Source organism: Microcebus murinus, chromosome 16, assembly GCF_040939455.1.
Source record: "Microcebus murinus isolate Inina chromosome 16, M.murinus_Inina_mat1.0, whole genome shotgun sequence".
In the NCBI taxonomy this organism is placed as follows: domain Eukaryota; kingdom Metazoa; phylum Chordata; class Mammalia; order Primates; family Cheirogaleidae; genus Microcebus; species Microcebus murinus.
The window spans coordinates 71,125,236-71,145,034 of NC_134119.1; the positions used below are offsets into that span (position 1 = coordinate 71,125,236).

Consider the following 19,799-nt stretch of genomic DNA (forward strand, 5'->3'; position numbering starts at 1 on the left):
TACGGACCGCCTCTGCTAACTCTTTTAATTGCTTTTGATTTATAGGTTGCCAAAATCTTTGATTATTCTGATCTATGAAGATAGGAAAAACTGAAGCAGCATCCATGGCAGCAGCAGTTTCAGGTGCCAAAAAAGATGTAGGATTTCGTGGCGGCCCAGGGGGCGCCAGAGGTCTAGTCTCTGGACTATACGGGGGCGGCCACTTAGTATCTCCGCCCGCTGCACCTGGATCAGTTTCAGGAGCGATCTGTGTCACCTCCTGTGTATTGAGCCGCCGGAGCTCCCTCCTTAAGTCAGCGAAAGTAGGGCACGGAGGGTCTCCTCCCTCGGAGTCGGAAGACTCGGACGAGGACCCAGACTTGTCAGAGTGAGGCTCAAAGTGCAAGTCTGGAAACTGTGGTACCGGGGGCAGGGGCGTGGCCAATGCCCCTGAGCTAGTCCCCGGCCTTTGTTGCTTGTTTCGCAACTTCTCCTTATCACTCCTCGCTGCAGCACCTCCCCCACATCCTCCTTCTGAACACTCGGACTGAACCTCCGCCAATTGCTCTGCGGCACTCTGAGAACCGAGAGGATCACATTTCAAACAATCTAAAATCAACCTATGAAGCAGAAGCACACCGGGTTTTAAATCTGATGCTCCCTTAAGGTCTATCCCTAGTTTTTTCCAGGACGCTATCGTCAGCGAACCAGAGCCTAAAAACCAAGGAGCAATCCGGTCCACTTCCTTCAAAAAATTCTTTAAATCGCGTTTCTCAATGTGAATCCTATTACTAGATAAAAGATTCTTCAGAGGCCACACAAAGCGTCGAAGCGGTATGTTGCCCATAGTGACTTGGGGAAAGGGAGAGAACAACCGTCCCGCACGTCAGTTCTGAACTCACCTCCTAATGAGGTCGTCTCCGCTGGTGCTTTAAAGTTGTTTCGTTTCCCGGGTTTCGGCACCACTTGTCGCGCCCGCCTCGCCAGCAAGGAAGACGCGGCAACAGGAGTCCTTCTGACCGTGCTTTATTGGGGGATTTCTTAGGCTACATTTTGCGGAAGACCCAGAAAAGGGGAAGGGCAGTTTCTTATATACACTGCAAAGCAGGAAACTCATATCATTGGTTACATTCGACACACAGGCGCAGAACTTGTTTACCAGCGGGAGAAGCAAGGGCGAGGCACCGGATATCAGCGCCATATTTTAATGGCGTTGTCACCGCGCCCCACAACATAGCAGCTCACTGAACATTTGATAGAGCTGTAAATACATGACACCATACAACTTCCCTATTAACTTTTCCTTTGTGGTAAGTTGCTCAATTTATTCTGACATATCCCTCCAAGTAGTTAAGAAGCAATGTTTATAAGCATGAAAAAAGAATAACATTTTGGAGATAAAAACATGAATGTGTCTAAGGTAACACCACAACCACAGGTTCAGTGTCTTTAACTTCTCAGACTTCACTGTCTCTCACTCAATCTTTAATGAGATCTTATCTTTTATTTCTCAAAAGTCACAGATAGGCCGGGCGCTGTGGCTCACGCCTGTAATCCTAGCTCTTGGGAGGCCGAGGCGGGCGGATTGCTCAAGGTCAGGAGTTCAAAACCAGCCTGAGCAAGAGCGAGACCCCGTCTCTACTATAAATAGAAAGAAATTAATTGGCCAACTGATATATATATAAAAAATAAGCCGGGCATGGTGGCGCATGCCTGTAGTCCCAGCTACTCGGGAGGCTGAGGCAGAAGGATCACTCCAGCCCAGGAGTTTGAGGTTGCTGTGAGCTAGGCTGACGCCACGGCACTCACTCTAGCCTAGGCAAGAAAGCGAGACTCTGTCTCAAAAAAAAAAAAAAAAAAAAAAAAAGTCACAGATAGGTTTCTCCAGAGCAATTTCTGCCACTTTTTAAAATAACTATGCAATCATTATTAATAGATTTTATTATTTTATTTTACAGAGAAAGGAAATAGACAGATTAATAGATTTTAGAAATTTCAATTTCACAAATGTTTTTCAACAGATAATTTCAACTCCTTGTGCACACACTCTTGCAAATACAGGTGAATTAATAAATCACTTCTCAGAAAGGAGATGAGATCATGGAATTTCACACCTTTTCTTGGGGGTAAGAACATGTGCTCCAATTATGAAAATAGCGGACAATGTCATGTCAGATGGCATGTAATCAGTCACTCTCATTTTCAGACAGGATTGAGATTGTTACAATAAGTAGAAAATATCTTAGATATAGAGTAATAAATATTATTTGAATAAAAGTGTTCCTGTCTTGGTAGGAACACAATCATTGACTAAACAGCCTGAAAAGACATTTTCTCTTGCAACCAGAGGCACAGTTTCACTCTTTCAACCTACTTCAGTAACTCCTGTCCTTCCTGCAAATTTCCAGCCATGGCCCCGTCCATAGTCTTTTTCCTCCTGGACCAAACATATTGAAGTCTATTAAGCAGACTCCGAAGTTTAACTCCTCATGTGTTTGAAAAGCGACAAGATAGCTGACAAGAATGTTAGACACAGAGTGCCTTTGTGGTATCGTGTGTCCCTTTGCATGTGAGTTTTTGGGAATCTGCTCTGCTTCATTGAGTCTGAAGTAACAGGTCCCTCTCACATTTCTGTGAGTATCCCAGACTACACTCCAAGAAAATCAGGGTACGTCGCCTTTAAGATCAAGCCAAGCCCGGTCCCATCTTCGGAATCCTGGCCCCCAGTTTCTCAAAGTCTATCAGGGCCTTTATCCACCTCTTAAGGAGATATCAAAGATCTAAGACGCGTCCGGAAGCAGAGTGGAAACTTCATAACCCAGAAGACCCTGCGGTGTGCGGAGGCGGGACGGAGCCAATGAAAGCTTACGAAGGGACGCATACGCGCATGGACAGGCGTGGGCGGGACTTCCGGCGCGTTCCTGGCGGCGGCCATTTTGGTTGCTCTCCTAGGCTTCTTGAGGGCTGGGTCGTCACCGAGGTGACGTCGCCGAAAAACCCGAGAAGAGCGTTGGTCCCCGCTGCACAGAACTGGGCGTGAGGCCCAGCTGACGGGCTGGGAACGGCCGTGTCCTTGTCGTACCCCTGTCACCGCCGCTCCCAGGCCCGCTCTTCCCGGCGAGCTCACTCAGGTGGGTGCTCGTTCCCGGGCCCGCGCCCGGCCCAGCTCCGAGTGCAGAAACCGGGACGTCGGGGCCCCTCCCCGCTCCGGTCACTGCAGGGCCGGCCGCTGAGTCCGGTGCACAGGGGCGTTCTGGTGTGGGGCCCCCGTTTCGACCAGTGTGACGAGGTGTGGGAGGAAGTTCCCGTCGAGCCGGAACATGCGAAGGCTCGCGGGTGCCACGGCTTCGACTGCGTTGAGGAACAGTGGAATGGCTATTGGTGCAGGAAAGAGGAAGGGGGTTTGGTGGAGTCTCAGCTGGAATGTCAAACTGAGCAGCTGGTAGCCATGGAAGGTTGTGAAGGGAGGGCGGAGGAGAGGGGCATGCCTAGCATTAGAAATTTAAAGTTGGGAAAAGAGGATAGGGAATGGACACAGGGAGACCAGTTGAGGAGGCCGCTGCAATAGACCCAGGAGAATTATGGCAGGGGCTGGGCTAGAGTGTTGTTAGTAGAGAGAGGATGCGATTAGATCTGCATAGATCTGAAAGCTGGGGCTAGCAGCTATGCCTGTGAGCAAAAACAGGGAGTGTCAAGAACCATTCCAAAGATTTGTTGTGTTTTGTTTTGTTTCCTGAACATTTGAAAGAATACAGTTGTGGAAGTCAGCATAATGGAGAAGGGTTCAGGGAGGAGATCTTGGTTTGGATTTTGGACATGGTGATTCTCAAATGTGTCAAGATGGGTATGTCACATGGGCAGGTGAACATAAAGGTCTGCAGTCTGAGGTAGAGGGTTGGGATAGAGATATGAAAAGGTTAGAGGATGTGGACTGGACCAGGGCATGGCCTGAAGATCAGATTGAGTAGGGGAGTGTAAAGGTCGTTATTGCAGATGAGCTCTGTGGTGAGGGAGGGGAGGGCTGAGACTTGTGGGCCAGACCATTGGTGGGTGTATAAGCCTGATCCTGTCTTTCAAAAGGGACAGACCTGTCATAGGTAGGATTCTGGCCTGTGTCTCTAAAACAGGAGGCCTAGATGGAGTAAGGAGCTGGCTGAGGATGGAGACTGAGGTGTGAGTTGGCTTAGACTTGGCTTGGCTGACTCTCAGGGGCAGTGTCTGTGGAACAAGAGAAAGACCATCCAAGCTAGTGGAGCACCTGAGTTCCAAAGCAGGAAATGGTTTCCACCTCTTTTCCACATGTCAGAACAAGAGGGGATGATCTGCTACTCTAGTCAAGGTCCCATAGCAAGCTTCCTTTACAGGATGATGTAGCGGGCAGTCCTGGTTGCAGAAAGGACCAGTAGGTCACCTCCCTGCTCAGCCCATCTGTATAACTTATTAACTTAATAATGTATTAATTATTTAAATCATAATTGACCAGTATCTTTTGAATTATGTGCATATCGATAGGCAATTAGTAGCAAAATTATTTAGTAAGTTAAATTTCTAAAAATATTTCATAATTGGTTTGATGTTACTTTACCTCTAAGTGTTTGCTTTCCATGGAAAATTTTAACATCACATTCCCTAAAAGTTTATTTTTTTATTTTTTATTTATTTATTTTTTTTACAGCAGCCTGTATCTGTAATCCCTAAAAGTTTAAAAAGACAATATATTCCCAAATTTAAAAACTATATTATTTCATTTACACTGAAAACATGTACAAAGCCATTAATTCTTAGACAATAATAGCTGATATGTATAATGTATCACTAATGTTTAATGCAAATTGAACCCTATGACATGGGAGCCATTTTCTTATCTTCTGTTTACAGATGGGGAAACAGGCTCAGAGAGGTTTAGTTCTTTTCCAGGGTAAAAGAGCTGCTGTTAGGTAGCACTGAAGTCCGAGGAGCTGAATTTATGCAATCAATTTCAGATCATTTTGCTGCAGGGCAAAGCAAAAGAGGAGGTAGTCCATCTCAGCCTATAGAATCCTACCATGGTTGCCTATTTCTCATGCCCTCTCTGTTTCCTCAGGATGCCCTCATGATGGCAGAAATGGAACCTGCACAGGTGAGTAGAGGGATTCCTATTTCTCATCTACCCTAATTATGTCCTGGTTGGATTTGGCACTCCAGTATAAATAAAGGTGGTATCCTGAAACTCTATTCTGTCCTTCTCCCTCTCTTATGTTTGAAGACTCTAATTCCACAAGGCTTAGTATGAGACCCTATTCTGTTCTCCCTCTCTTGTGTCTGAAGACTGTGTAATTTCACCAGGCTTAGTATCCTAAGTTTGGTCCTGGGTTATATGGACTGGTTCCATTTTTGACATTGATGTGATAAGATGTGCCACGGTGTCTGGGCGCAGGATTCAGCGTGTTTCAGTGCTTGGATATGAGACTGAGCTGTGATTTTCAGGGAACTGCAAGTCTCACATCTGATAGGAATGGGGAGCAAAGAGGGAGTTGGCTAGAGGCACACAGACATCAGGAGTGGAATGACAGCCTGAGGTTCTGGGCCTGCAATCTGAGGGTGGTGGAGTATAGGGAAGATTTGAAGCAGAAGGCAGTGATAATGGTCCGGGTTTAAGAGACAACCGCTGATTGCAGAGTGGCGGACAGACTGGAGGTGAAGGTAAAGGCTGGGAGACCTGGGGGTTGTTCTTGAGTCAGTCCAGGTGGATGTTGGTGGTAGCAGGACAAGAGTGGTGGCTGTGGAGGTGAGAGGAGTGATTGGCTTTGGGATGAATTTTGACCTAGAGCTGTCTACATTTTATGACATAAGAGTGTGGGAGCTAGGGAGGTGGGATGAGAGAGCAGTCAGGGAAGGCCCTGTGTTTTTTTCTTGTTTAGAAGGATAGATGCTCTGTCAGCAAAGATTTGGGAAGTCAACATGTAAGGAATCTTCAGAAAATGAGGAGTCAGTTTTTGTCAATGTCATGAATATTCTAGAGACTCTTAATGGAGCACTTCAGTTTGTAGACATCTAAAACATGGTGACTGTTGTGTGGACTGGAATGAAGCTGTGTATTAAATTTAGGAGGTGGCATTTCTAGGTTATGGTGGCAGTGCCTTTCTGAGGTAAGGGATGGGAATGAGGGGGCAGAGAACCAGGTCTCTCTACTGAAGCACCTGGATGGTGGTGGAGGAGTCAAGATAGATGAGGGAGCTGAGTGTTTATGGGGATGAGTATGTTCCAGATGGTGGGATGTAGTAGTGAGAAGGAGAGAGTAGACATGATAGGGATGCTGAGGGGGAAAGCCTTGACTGGGGTGGGGCAAGGGTGTAGGTGTAGGTGGGTCAGTGTCGCTGGGCTTTGAATGAAGTTTCCATGGAGAACAATTGTCCTCACTGTTTATGGGACATAATGTGTAATGTAGAAGCAAGAGATGACCAAGAGTGTCTTGTGAAGTTCTCACATGGTTTGGGTGGCTGACTGAAGTGAGAAACCAGTAGGCGGGGGGACCTTCAAAGCAGGGCTTTGAGCTGCTCCTGACACGAGGGGACTTTGGTGTTCTGGGCAGGATGTGGGCTGAATTGGATGCTGGATGTATTTGCTATGCACCACCTGGTTTCCATGTGCTGAGTAGCCTGTTTGGAGGTGAAGGAAATGCTTTTGATGTGGGCTGGAAGGTGTCTGTCGAAATGCAGTAGCACAGAGTCCAGAGATGTGATAGAGATGCCATCCAAAGAGCCATGTGAAGGCAGGAGGAGTGTGAGTGGATGGCCCCCAGGCCCGGGCACTGGCGCTTAGGGAGAAGGATGAGTCCAAGTTTAGTTTTCTGGGAGGCAAGATCTGAGGGACCCCAGGGAAACTGGTTGGAAATGTGGAGAGAAAAGGTACGCATGCCACTAGGACCTGGTATCTCTTCTGCATGGGGAAGTTGGGGAAAGGTACTGAGGTCCTGGAGAGAGATGTAGAGCAGTGATTGTGCCCATGGGGTTTTAATTTATGGGTGTGAGAATGACAACAGGGGCAGGCCAATGACATTGAAAGAAGATATTTATTTCTTATATATCCCCAAGGAAGAACCACACCACTTAAAACAAGGCCACATGGCCACTGAAGCATCAGATTTGGTCAGGAGGCAGAAGACAGGAGTGAGGGAAAAGCTTGGGCCATGGCTTCTGTTAAGGTTCCCAAGAGAAATACAAGGCAGGACAGAGTGGCCAGCTTAAACTTGGCTAGTTTGAATAATCCCAGCACACCTGGGGCACAGGAGCTGTCACTAGCTGTGTGGTACTTGTCCTGTTTAGGATGAAGGAAATATTGGCTTGGTCTGAGAAAGTTAGATAAAGAGGTAGCTCAGAGTATAGGTTACGGATGGCAGGGGAGGTGGAAACAAATTTGGCTGTTTTCGTGCCCTTGTATTTAATGGGTGACAAATAGATGAATGGAAAATCTAAAATCTAAGTAAACATAGTTTGAAGAAACTACTTATATACTGAACTGTCTCAATTTTGGCAGGGCCGTGTGGTCTTTGAGGACGTGGCCATATATTTCTCCCAGGAGGAGTGGGGGCACCTTGATGAGGCTCAGAGATCACTGTACCGAGATGTGATGCTGGAGAACATGGCACTTTTGTCCTCGCTGGGTAAGGCCCTCACACCCACCAAGTGTCCCAGGTGGGCCTGTGTCTTCCCTCTTTTACCTAAGTGCGGCTCTGCCTTTCCTGAGGTGAGACCATGGGTGCTGCTGCTTTGTTTCCTGGTTTCCTGGCGCATGTGCTGTGGACATGCGCCAGTACACAGCCAGGACTGGGCTGTGTACTCTGTACCCCTTTTCCTACCAGCCCCCTTCCCTGCTGGTTTGGGGCTGACAAGAAAGGGCTTAGAGTCAGAAATCTTGAAGTTGTCATGCAGATCCCACCAGCCTTGTGTCCCCGGTCTGGTTACTCTGTCCAAATGCATGCAACCTCCACGTTCTAGTTTGTCCGCTTGCTCTTGCTGATATTTCTGGTGACTTTTATGTGCCAGGAATTTCAGGAACTGACCTTGTCCCTAATTTGGGGGACCACTGGGTTGATTCTACAGGACTCTTCTGTAAAGGTCTTGTTATTATAGCATGTGGGATGTCATGGGGTGGATTTCTTGGGTATGTCCTGTCCACTCCCTTTCCCTGTATTTTCCCTAGGACTGGCCTCTTCTGTGTCCCAGACATTGTCACCTTTGGCTATGGGGAGGGCTCTGGGTATCTGAGAGGGTGGATTGGGAGTAAAGTATTGGATACTGGTGTAAAGTATTGGCAATAAAGGCTTAGTAATGGCATTGCTGCATGGGAGTTGGGAAAAGGTGTTAATGTCAGAGTTGGGTTCAAATCACACTGGGTACCTGTCCTTTGCTCACTATTTGATGGCGGGGCCCCTGCCTACAACTCATTTACACTTTTTCTTCCCCATTATCATTTCTAGTATGATTTCCTGCCCCTGGATTCCCCCACTCCTGCCCTATAGCCCCCACTTCTGTGGCCACTACCTTGCACCCATTTTCTTCCACTGCTCCCTTTACAGTGTCCTCCAACATATGACTTGCACTTTGGGTGTCATGAAGCCTACATGTATCTCTCAGTACTCCTTGAACTCCAGCTCCACTGCCAGTTTTCTCTGGTCTGGACACAACCTACACACTGCTCACCATGGTCATTTGCAGAAGAAGGAGTTGGAAACTCCACCTCTTCTCCTTGCATTATACCCTTCCCTTGCACCCTCACCCTTCTCCAGGGCTTCTCGATTGTGGGCACTTGCCAAGCCCAGTTCTGTACAGCCCATCTTCCTTTCACTGGCCTCAGTGTCCATGCCTGTCAGCAATCCTGTGGCCTTATTTGTGGGCGTGTCTGACATTTGTGTTGGGGCTGCCTTCTCCCACCACAGTTAACATGCACTTTAGCAGCATTTCTCTGCTTTCAGGTTGTTGGCAGGGAGCCCAGGATTTGGAGGCACCTTCAGAGCAAAGTGTTTCTATAGGAATGTCACAGGTCATGACTCCAGTGCCCCGCATATCTACCCAGAAGATCCAGCCCAGTGAGACATGTGACCCACTCTTGAAAGACATTTTGTACCTGGTTGAGCACAGTGGAATGCTTCCTGAACAAGAGATGTATATTTCTGAGGCAGAACCTTTTCAGCACCAAAAGCAGAAGATTGGAGAGTATCTTTCCAGAAGGGGGGATTATTGGAGACCTTCATTTGAAAAGAACCACAGAGTTCCCATGGCAGAGAGGACTTTCACATTCAGCGAGGGTTGGAAGGACTTGCCGGCCACCTCTGGCCTTCTCCAGCACCAGGCCCCTCAAAGTGGGTGGAAGCCTTTCAGGGACACAGAGAATAGGGAATTCTTTCAAACTAGACAAAATGATTACAAATGCAATGAATGTGGAAAAACCTTCAACTTCAATCATTCACTTGTTGAGCATCAGAAAATCCATACAAGAGAAAGGCCTTATGAATGCAACAAATGTGGGAAACTCTTTAGATATGGTGCCAACTTCATGAAACATCAGACAGTTCACAGTGGTGAAAGGACTTATGAGTGCAGAGAATGTGGAAAATCTTTTATGTACAATTATAGACTCATGAGACATAAGAGAGTGCACACTGGAGAAAGGCCTTATGAGTGTGACATATGTGGGAAATTCTTTAGGTACAGCTCTACATTTGTTAGACATCAGAGAGTTCACACTGGAGAAAGGCCTTATGAGTGCAGAGAATGTGGGAAATTCTTTATGGACAGCTCCACACTCATTAGACATCAAAGAGTTCACACTGGAGAAAGGCCTTATGAATGCAGTGAATGTGGGAAATTCTTCAGGTATATCTCCACACTCATTAGACATCAGAGAATTCACAGTGGGGAAAGGCCTTATGAGTGCAGCATATGTGGGGAATTCTTTAGGTATAACTCCAGCCTCATTAAACATTGGAGAATTCACACTGGAGAAAGGCCTTATAAGTGCAGCGAATGTGGGAAATCCTTTAGGTACCACTGCAAACTCATTAGGCATCAGAGAGTTCACACTGGAGAAAGGCCTTATGAATGCAGTGAATGTGGGAAATTCTTTCGGTACAACTCCAACCTCATTAAACATTGGAGAAATCACACTGGAGAAAGGCCTTATGAGTGCAGAGAATGTGGGAAAGCCTTTAGCCACAAACATATACTTGATGAACACCAGAAAATTCACAGTGGAGAAAGACCTTATGAGTGCAGTGAATGCCAGAAAGCCTTCATTAGAAAGTCTCACCTAGTTCATCACCAGAAAATCCACAATGAAGAGAGGTTTGTGTGCTCCATGAATGTGGGGAGTTCTTTAGGTACAGCTCCAGCCCCATTAAATATCAGAGATTTCACAATGGAGAAAATTTGCCGGTAACGATTTTAATTAGATATTTCAGTAATGCTGTATAAATTAACATTTTTACACAACTTATATCAAGAACTTGTCTTGGAAAAGTGAAACTCTATAGCCAGCAAATGACAACTCCTCATCCCCCTTTGTTACTACACTGTGTATCTGTGAATTTGACATTGATTAGTACCTCATATAAGTGGATTCATGCACTATTTGCCTTTTTGAGATTGGCTTATTTTACTTAGGATAATATCCTCAAGGTTCATTCACATTGTAGCGCATATCAAAATTTCCTTCATTTTTAGGTGAAATAATTTTCTATTATATGTATATACCACATTTCTTTATCCATTGATCTGTCAATGGACACTTGGATTTCTTCTGCCTTTTAACTATCAGGAATAATGCTGCTGTGAAGATGAGTGTATAGATACCTATTGAAGACCTTGCTTTCAATTATTTTTGGGTATATACCCAGAAGAGGAGAAGCTGGGTCATATATACTAGTATTTCTATTTTTAATCTTTTAAGGAACTGTTTTCCATCATACTTGTACCATTTTACATTCTCACCAACTATGCACAAGGATTCTAATCTATATACTTCTTTACCAGCATTGTTCATTTTCTCATTCTGATTTTTATTCTTTTGTTTTTGTTTTGTCTTTTTTTTTTTCTTTTCCTTTATATATTTGGAGTGTTTTGTTTTTGTTTTGGATAGCAGCTATCTTATTGTGTGTGAGGTGGAATCTTGTGCTTTTCATTTTTGTAATATTTTGCTAATAAATGATGTTGATCTTTTCATGTGCTTGATAGGCATTTGTGTATCTGGAGAAATATTCAAGTCTTTAAAAACAATTTTTTAAATGGGATTATTTGCTTTTTGTTGAGTTGTAGGAATTATTTATATATGCTGGATGTTAACCCTTTTACAAATATGTTATTTTCAAAAATTATCTCCCAGTCCATAGGTTGTGTTTTTGCTTTGTTGATTGTGTCCTTTGGTAAAATTTTTAATTTTGATGTACAGATGACCTTCTATTCTGTGGGTTCTATATCTGTTGATTGAACTAACCATGGATGAAAGCTATTTGGGAAATTTGGTTATATACCTAAGAGAAAAAAATACTCAAGAAAAAAGCATGTTTGCATCTGTGTAGAACATGTGCAGACTTTTTTTTCCCTTGTAATTTCCTAAACAATACAGTATAATAACTATTTACATATCATTTATACTGCATTAGGTGTTATAGTCTAGAGATGATTTAAAGCATATGGGAATATGCGTGTAGGTTATATGCAACTACTACATCTTTTTATAATTTTATATAATCAGCAGATTTTTGTATCCCCAGGGGGTCCTGGAAGCAGTCCCCCACAGATATAAAAAACAACTGTCATCCAGTTTATCTGTTTTTACCTCTGTTACCTGTGTTTTTATTTTCAGACAGGGTCTTGCTGTGTCACCTGGTTAGAGTGCAGTGGTGTCATCCCCATAGCTCACTTCAGTATCAAACTCCTGGGTTCAAACAATCCTCATGCCCCAGCCTCCCAAGTAGCTGGGACTACAGCTGTGTGCCACCATTGCTGGCTAATTTTTCTCTTTTTTGTAGAGGCACAGTCTTGCTCTTGTTCAGGCTGGTCTTGAACTCCTGGCCTCAAGCGATCCTTCTGCCTCAGCCTCCCAAAGTTTTAGGATTATAGGCATGGCCACCTGTGTTTTTTATGTTTTATCTAATAAATCATTGTCAAACCTAATGTCATGAAACATTTCCCCAATGTTTTATTCTGAGAGTTTTATATTTGTAGGTCTTATATTTAGGTCAGTGATCCATTTGAGTCCATTTTTTATATAGTGTAAGACAAGGGTCTAACTTTATGCTTTTGCATGTGGATATCCAGTTTTCCGTGCACCATTTGTTGAAAAGACTGCCCTTTCAGCTATTGAATGATCTTTGTACCCTGGTCAAAATTATTTGACCATATATGCCAGGATTATTTCTAGACTCTCTATCTATTGTTTATGTTGTCTATATGTTTATGTCACTTCCTCACATTTTAGCATTTTAGGTGTATACTTTAAAAAAAAAACTTAAGATTGTCTTGACTCAGTTTTGAGGTCCAGACTAGAGGCAAATCAGTCTTTCTTTTGGAGCAGCTGATTATGTTCAGATCCCAAACTCTTTATTGAGGTCTCACACTCCAGGCCACTGTATAGTAGCCAAAATTATTCATATTAATCCACAGGGAACTTGGGAAACAGCTAACCCAATTCACTGGCCAGATGCAACTCTCTATGGGGCTATGCCTGTTTTTCTGTCATTCCTAGCTGTAGCTAATAAATAGTTCTGCCTTTCATGTATCCAAGTGACATTGGATTGTTTCCTGTGATCAAAAGAACTAAGAAATATGAGTGCAATGAATGTTGGAAAGTCTTTTCCATTAGTGTAACAACCATTCAGTACCATCAGGTTCACATTTGGAGAAAGACTTCAGGAGTGAAGGCAATGAGGTCTTTCATTGTTCAATATAACTCAGTGGAACAAAGCTGTGAAAATTACCTTTGTAGGTAGCCAACAATTAAACTTCATTCATCCAAACATCCATATTAGGGACATTCTCTGCATAGACATATGAGAAGATTTTGTGAACTATGTCGCACTTTTGAACTTTCCTGGGGCCTTTGCCAGAGTTATGTCATTGCCAATGTCTGTTGCAAAAGTCATCTCTAGCAAGTGGCAGAGAGCCACAGTGTGTAATACTTTAGTCACATTAATATGTTCTAGTATGGCAGCATACCATGTTCTCTCCCTTTATCTGGAGGGTGAGGGTTAGTGGAGGATTAACTGGTCATTTAAATGCTGGAGGCATCATCTCCTCCCCTAAGATCTATTATATTTAGTTATAAACATTGCTTTGACAGAAGACACAGGCTGGCTTTGGCTGGAAGCTTGCAGAAGTTTCCCTTCTGCAGGGGTGCTGTTGGTTATCTCATGACCCTTGGGATGGAGTTTTCCAGCCTACAAGTCACCAACATTGTGTACTCCTCTCCCACCCTCAAACAACAGAAACACACACTGGTGGGTTTTGTGATCTTAAAGGTTACATTGTTTAAGCTATCTTCACTCTTGGGGATCTAGTCACTGTGCTGTGGGTTTTGAACAGAGTCAGTCTCTGATAGAATGAAAGGATGAACAGTTTTTGTAGGGCCTCTACTTTGCTCCAGAGGAAATAGTGGGAAGACAAAGATCAGCACTCATACAGATTTGGAACAATTTGCATTGTCATGCCAGAACTTCTGTGAAGATCTGCAAGACTTCACCATATCTCATGTCCTGAATTCAAAGATTGTATTTGCAAAATTCATCTAGAGGAGAGAACAATTGCTTGACAATCTTTAGGGCATTTGGCAACAGCATAAGTTGGATGTCCCACACAGGGGACTTCTCATATTGCCCTGCATTGTTGAGTGATAGCTGTTTTCTTGTGACCTGCCTAGGTGCCATCTGTCTTTAAGTCAAAGACTATGTAGATATGTGTTCCTGCAGGATACAAAATTCTAGCCCAGCCAATATTCTGTTTGAGAAGACTGAGAATGGGGCTGTAGTCATTTCTGGCTTGTAAGGTTTCAGTTGAGAAGTCTGAAGTTAGTCTGATGGACTTTCCTTTGTAAGTTACCTGCTGCTTTTGCCTTACAGCTCATAGGAGCACCTCTTGCATGTTTATTTTGGCCAGTCTTATGAGTATGTGTTGTGGTGTTTTCCTCTTTGCAATAAACCTCCCTGGAGTCCTTTGGGCTTCTTGTGATTGGATATTTAGATTTCTAAATATCAAGGCCGAGGACATTTTCCTCAATTATTCTTTCAAATAGATTTTCCAACCCTTATGTATTTTCTTCTTTACCCTCATGGTGTCTATGATTCTTATGTTAGGCCTCTTTACAAAATCCTACATTTATTGTAGGCTTTGTTTATTCCTCCTTTCTCTATTTCTTTGACTGACTTGTTTAATTCAAAGATGTTGTCTTCAGGCTCTGGGAGTCTTTCTTTTGCCTGATTTAACCTGTTTTTAAGGCTTTCCACTGTGCTTTGTAATTACTTGAATGAATTTTTCATTTACAGAAGCTCTGCTTGATTTTTTTTAATAATTCAATTTCTTTAGTGAATTTTTTATTCATTTCCTGCATTGTTTTTACAGTTTCTTTTTGTTGGGTTTCCATTTTATCTTGCATTTCTTTTTTTTTTTTTTTTTTTTTTTTTTTTTGAGACAGAGTCTCACTTTGTTGCCCAGGCTAGAGTGAGTGCCGTGGCATCAGCCTAGCTCACAGCAACCTCAAACTCCTGGGCTCGAGTGATCCTTCTGCCTCAGCCTCCCGGGTAGCTGGGACTACAGGCATGCGCCACCATGCCCAGCTAATTTTTTTATATATATAGCAGTTGGCCAATTAATTTCTTTCTATTTATAGTAGAGACGGGGTCTCGCTCTTGCTCAGGCTGGTTTCGAACTCCTGACCTCGAGCAATCCGCCCGCCTCGGCCTCCCAAGAGCTAGGATTACAGGCGTGAGCCACAGCGCCCGGCCTATCTTGCATTTCTTTGAGCTTCCTTGCAATCCATGTTCAAAATTTTTCATTTATCATTTTTTTTTTTTTGAGACAGAGTCTTGCTTTGTTGCCCAGGCTACAGTGAGTGCCGTGGCGTCAGCCTAGCTCACAGCTACCTCAAACTCCTGGGCTCAAGCCATCCATGCCCGGCTAATTTTTTCTATATATATTAGTTGGCCAATTAATTTCTTTCTATTTATAGTAGAGACAGGGTGTCGCTCTTGCTCAGGCTGGTTTCGAACTCCTGACCTCAAGCAATCTGCCTGCCTCGGCCTCCCAGAGTGCTAGGATTGTAGGCGCGAGCCACCACGCCTGGCCACATTTATCATTTAATATTCTGATTTTGTTGGTATCCATTGCTAGAGAGCTGGTGTTCCCTTTCTGAGGTGTCCTTTTGCTTTGATTCTTCATACTTCCATTGTTCTTTCACTGATTCCTTCTCATTTGGAGCAGCTGTTGCTTCATACTTTTGGATTTTCCTTTGTTTAGATAATGACATGCCCAGTTTAATCCCTGGCCCAGTAGGTGGTGCTTGTGGGTGAGAATCAATCACACCCTGTATAATGAGTCAGTAAATGCTGTAAATGTACAAATTGACCTTCCTGTCAGTAGGTGATGCTTGCTGAAATGAACAAGCTGCAATATTTTTTTGGTGTCCTGTAACCAGCTCTAGTTCCTCAGGAGAAGCACTCTAATGTCCCAGGTGGTTGGTGGGGCCATGGAACTTCCAGCTGAGTCCTTATTCTCCACTTCAGCACGGGCAGGTGGGGGAGTGAGGCTGGCCATGGCTGGGTTGAGTGAGCCTGCCCTCGAGCTCCACAAATGCTTCAGAAGAGGTCAAAGGTCTGTTCCCCTCCTCTGGGTGAAGCTGTCAGGGAGGGGCTGAAGTGGCCCCATTCAACCAGAAAGTCAGTGTGTAGAGGCAGGGCTGCCTGAAACCCTCAATCAGGCAGTCTGGAGCAGGCCTTGCTCCTTTCCACCCTCCCCTATTCTGTGTTTTTTTTTTCCTGGGCCTCTGCCTACAGGCAGGACCTCAAGCCAGCAGAGCTCCCGCACAACTTTGATGTGGGCCAGGAGGTTCCCTGCCCAGGATCCCAGCTTGAGCTGGGAGTGTAGCCTTCCATGGGAGAAGGGGTGCCCTATGAGCATGCTGCAGTTAGGACCCACACTGCACTCTTACCCCTGATCTGCCCCTGCAGGCACCAACACTTCACAAGACTAATTCACAAATATCCCTTCTGTGCACCAAGGCAATGGCATTGAGACCTGGGTGTACAAGATCTAGTCTGTGGACCTGTCCCCTGGGCCCCAGAGATCAATCCCTGATCATGCCAGGGAAAAGGATACTGGTCCCAAGTCTCCTGCAGGGTGCCCAAGGTGGTTTAATGTTCTTCCACCTAAGGGTGTGTCCCACTCTGGTGGAGTCACTGGGCAGGCAGCACCAGGGAGGGCTGGTGTGCAGGGAGTTTGCCATGTGAACACCCCTCAGTCTGCTGCAGGACCCCAGAAGGACAGGTCCGAACCCTGTTCTCTGTAGAATACTCCATGTGTTGGCTCAATTTTCTCTCTCACCAACCATGGATTGGGGAGGAGAAAGGGAGAAAAAGAATCTAGGTGCAAATAAGTCTGCCCTTTGGTCATCTTCAACCTTCTCTCTGGGAGGCAGTCTGCCCATAGTGATGGGGCTCTGGAGTCACACAGGTCACCCAGGACCTACTGGACCCCTGTGGCTCCTGAAGTCTGGGCTCAAGTTGTGAAATGTTGTATGAGGATGAGAAAGATGGAAGCTGAGGGGTTGAGGCACCCTGGGGAGGATGAAGGTACCAGGTAGGTAAAGAAGCAATATGGCACCTGCCATCCAGCTTAGGTCTGTGAGGTGGGAGGTGCCCCAAGAAGGCTGGGAGACTGGTGCCCTGTGCACAAAAAGCTCTCCACTTACTGGTGGCGCAGTCTCTGTGCTCACATCGGCAGAAGGTCTCTTCAGCAGCTTGGGAGCCAACCAGCAGTCTGAGATGCGACAAAGCGGGAAGTTAACCAATCCACTTACCCTCCTCACTGGTCTCTCAGCCTCTCAGGCCTTAGTCCCCACTGACGCCTTTCTCCTCCCAGCTCTGCTCTGCAGCCTCTTCCATGGCGTCTCCTGTGAGTTCGGCACCCCTCCCTCAGACCCTCTTCAGATCTATGTTTTTCTGTCTGTTTTTTCTCTTTCTTTTAAAACTTCTTCTTACTGAGATGATCTGGCTGGTGGTTTCTCTGGTCCACCATCTTCTGTTGTGTAGGTTTTGTTCTCTAAATCCAGGAAATGAGTTCAGGTAAAGGGGCTATTTCCCATTTTAATTTCTGCCTTTGAATTAGGTATCCAATTTTAGGTTTAACTCAATTGACAAAATGAAATGTAAGCACTGCTGTTATATGAGTCCTTCTTTAACTGCTGAATATTTCTCCAAAGATTTTTTTTTAGTATATCTAGAAACTTTCCTATAGTTTCAACTTCTTTTGTATGCATGATGAATACTGTCCAGTTGATTATTTTCTCTTCTTAAAATGGTGATAAGGCATAAAATTTGCCATGTTGACCATATTTAAGTGCACATCTCAGTAGTGTTCAGACAGTTCACATTGTGCCGCCAACCTTTGAACTGTTTTCATCTTGCAAAACTGAAACTCTATAGTTCCCATTAAGCAACTTCTTATTTTTACCCTTCTTAGTCCCTGGAAACCATCATCTATTTTCTGCCTCTATGTATTCGACTATTTGAGCTACTTCTTATAAGTGGAATTATATAGATACTGGGTTTTGTGACCGGCTTACTTCACTTACAATAATGTCTTCAAATTTTTCCATGTTATAGTATGTGTCAGAATTTCTTTCCTTGTTAAGACTGAATAATATTCCGTTCTCTATTTATTGTGTGTGTATATGTGTATATATAATTTTTCTTATCCACTCATTTGTCAGTGGACACTTAGATTGCCTCTACATTTTGGCTATTATAAATGATACTGCTTTGAGCATAGGTGTAGAACTATGACTTTGAGTCCCTGCTTTAATACTTTTTGGAAATACACCCAAAAGAAGAATTGCTGGGTTATATATAATCCTATTTTTAAATTTTGCAGGAACTGCTATACTGATTTTCATGGTGGCTAAACCATTTTATATTCCCACAAACAAGCACAGAGTTCCAGTTTCTTTACATCCTTGGCAACACTCGTTTTCTTCTTCTATTTTTTATTTTATTTTATTTTTTGAGACAGAGTCTCACTTTGTTGCCCAGGCTAGAGTGAGTGCTGTGGCATCAGCCTAGCTCACAGCAACCTCAAACTCCTGGGCTCAAGTGATCCTCCTGCCTCAGCCTCCCGAGTAGCTGGGACTACAGGCATGTGCCACCATGCCCGGCTAATTTTTTCTATATATATTAGTTGGCAATTAATTTCTTTCTAATTTTTATAGTAGAGACGGGGTCTTGCCCTTGCTCAGGCTGGTTTCTAACTCCTGACCTCCAGCAATCCGCCCACCTCGGCCTCCCAGAGTGCTAGGATTACAGGCGTGAGCCACCGCGCCCGGCCTTCTTCTTCTTCTTTTAAATAGTAGTTATTCTCGTCAAGGTAACTTTGATTACAAATGTTTCAGGTGTGGCTTTTAACCACTTCGGCATGGCACTCACTGGCCATGAAGCCTCGCCCACAGGCGGCACTCGCAGTCCGCAGGGCAGTGTGTGCTGTGCACTGACGACGGGTCTGCTCTGCTCTTTTGTGGTGAGGACAGCTTGAAAGCACTGAAAGCTGGTTTCACTTTACAGGCAGCTTTACTTGTCATGGAAATCAGAATAGGTAACACATACATGTATGTTTCCATTACGTTATTTATAAATGTTCACAATTTTATTTTAATAAATGAAAAATTAGAAAAGTCATATCACGGCTGTCAGCTACAGTCGCTGTGCGCGTTCATCTGTGGCTATCGACTATAGTCGACGCTGGTCCCGAAGTGGTTAAGAGACTTTGGCTTTATGGCCTTTTTTGGCCCTCAGGTTTATTGTGGAAAAAGATAATTCTGTAGTTCCATGTCAGAGTCAGTCTAATCAGGCTTTTTTCATTATGAATTGATCATCTGAGTTTCAGACTAATAGGTATATAAGTGGTATGTCTTAGTCCATTTTTGCTTCTATAACAGAATACCACAGATTGGGGAATATATAATGAAGATAAATTCATTGGACAACAGTGATGGAGGCTAGGAAGTCCAATATCCAAGTGCCAGCATCTGGTAAGAGCCTTCTTGCTGTGTCATAACATGGAAGAAGGTCAAAGAGGAAGCAAGAGAGAGAGAGAGAGAGAGAGAGAGAGAGAGAGTGCAAGAGGAGACAAAACCCATTCCTATGATATTACCATTTCTGTGATAATACCCTTAGCCCATTTATGAGGGCAGAGCCCTCATTACCTAAACACCTCTTAAAGGTCTCGCCTGTTAATAGTGTTAAAATGGCAATTACATTTCTACATTAGCTTTGGAGAAACAAATGTTCAAACAATAGCATGGTATAAGTCACATAACTCTAGGTTCTATGCATCTGAAATAATTCTAAATTCCTCTATGAATATTTGCTGGTCTTATTTGGGTTTAGGGACATCTTTAGTTGCACCTGTTAATTCAGCCTTGGGGCCAGGGTTTAACCCTTTGCACTCAGATGTTGAGTGTGACTCAACACAGTTAGCAAAAATTATAGAGATTAAAATTACTCTTTGGTAGGTTGGTCGAGGTGGCTCATGCCTGTAATCCTAGCACTCTGGGAGGCCAAGGCGGGCAGATTGCTCGAGGTC

General features: G+C 44.2%; 1 protein-coding gene across 1 annotated transcript in view; it reads left to right on the forward strand.

Moving 5' to 3' along the window:
• The window catches only part of LOC105863859 (uncharacterized), a 39,191-nt gene extending 26,456 nt beyond the window's left edge, over positions 1-12,735 (forward strand). Inside the window, exons 7-12 of the mRNA XM_075993458.1 lie at positions 81-367; positions 2,746-2,876; positions 2,962-3,110; positions 5,063-5,098; positions 7,495-7,621; positions 8,933-12,735. Coding sequence (XP_075849573.1) covers positions 81-367; positions 2,746-2,876; positions 2,962-3,110; positions 5,063-5,098; positions 7,495-7,621; positions 8,933-10,395 — 2,193 coding nt within the window. The 3' untranslated portion in view covers positions 10,396-12,735. The remainder of the gene's footprint in view (positions 1-80; positions 368-2,745; positions 2,877-2,961; positions 3,111-5,062; positions 5,099-7,494; positions 7,622-8,932) is intronic.
• The last annotated feature ends 7,064 nt before the right edge of the window (positions 12,736-19,799 follow it).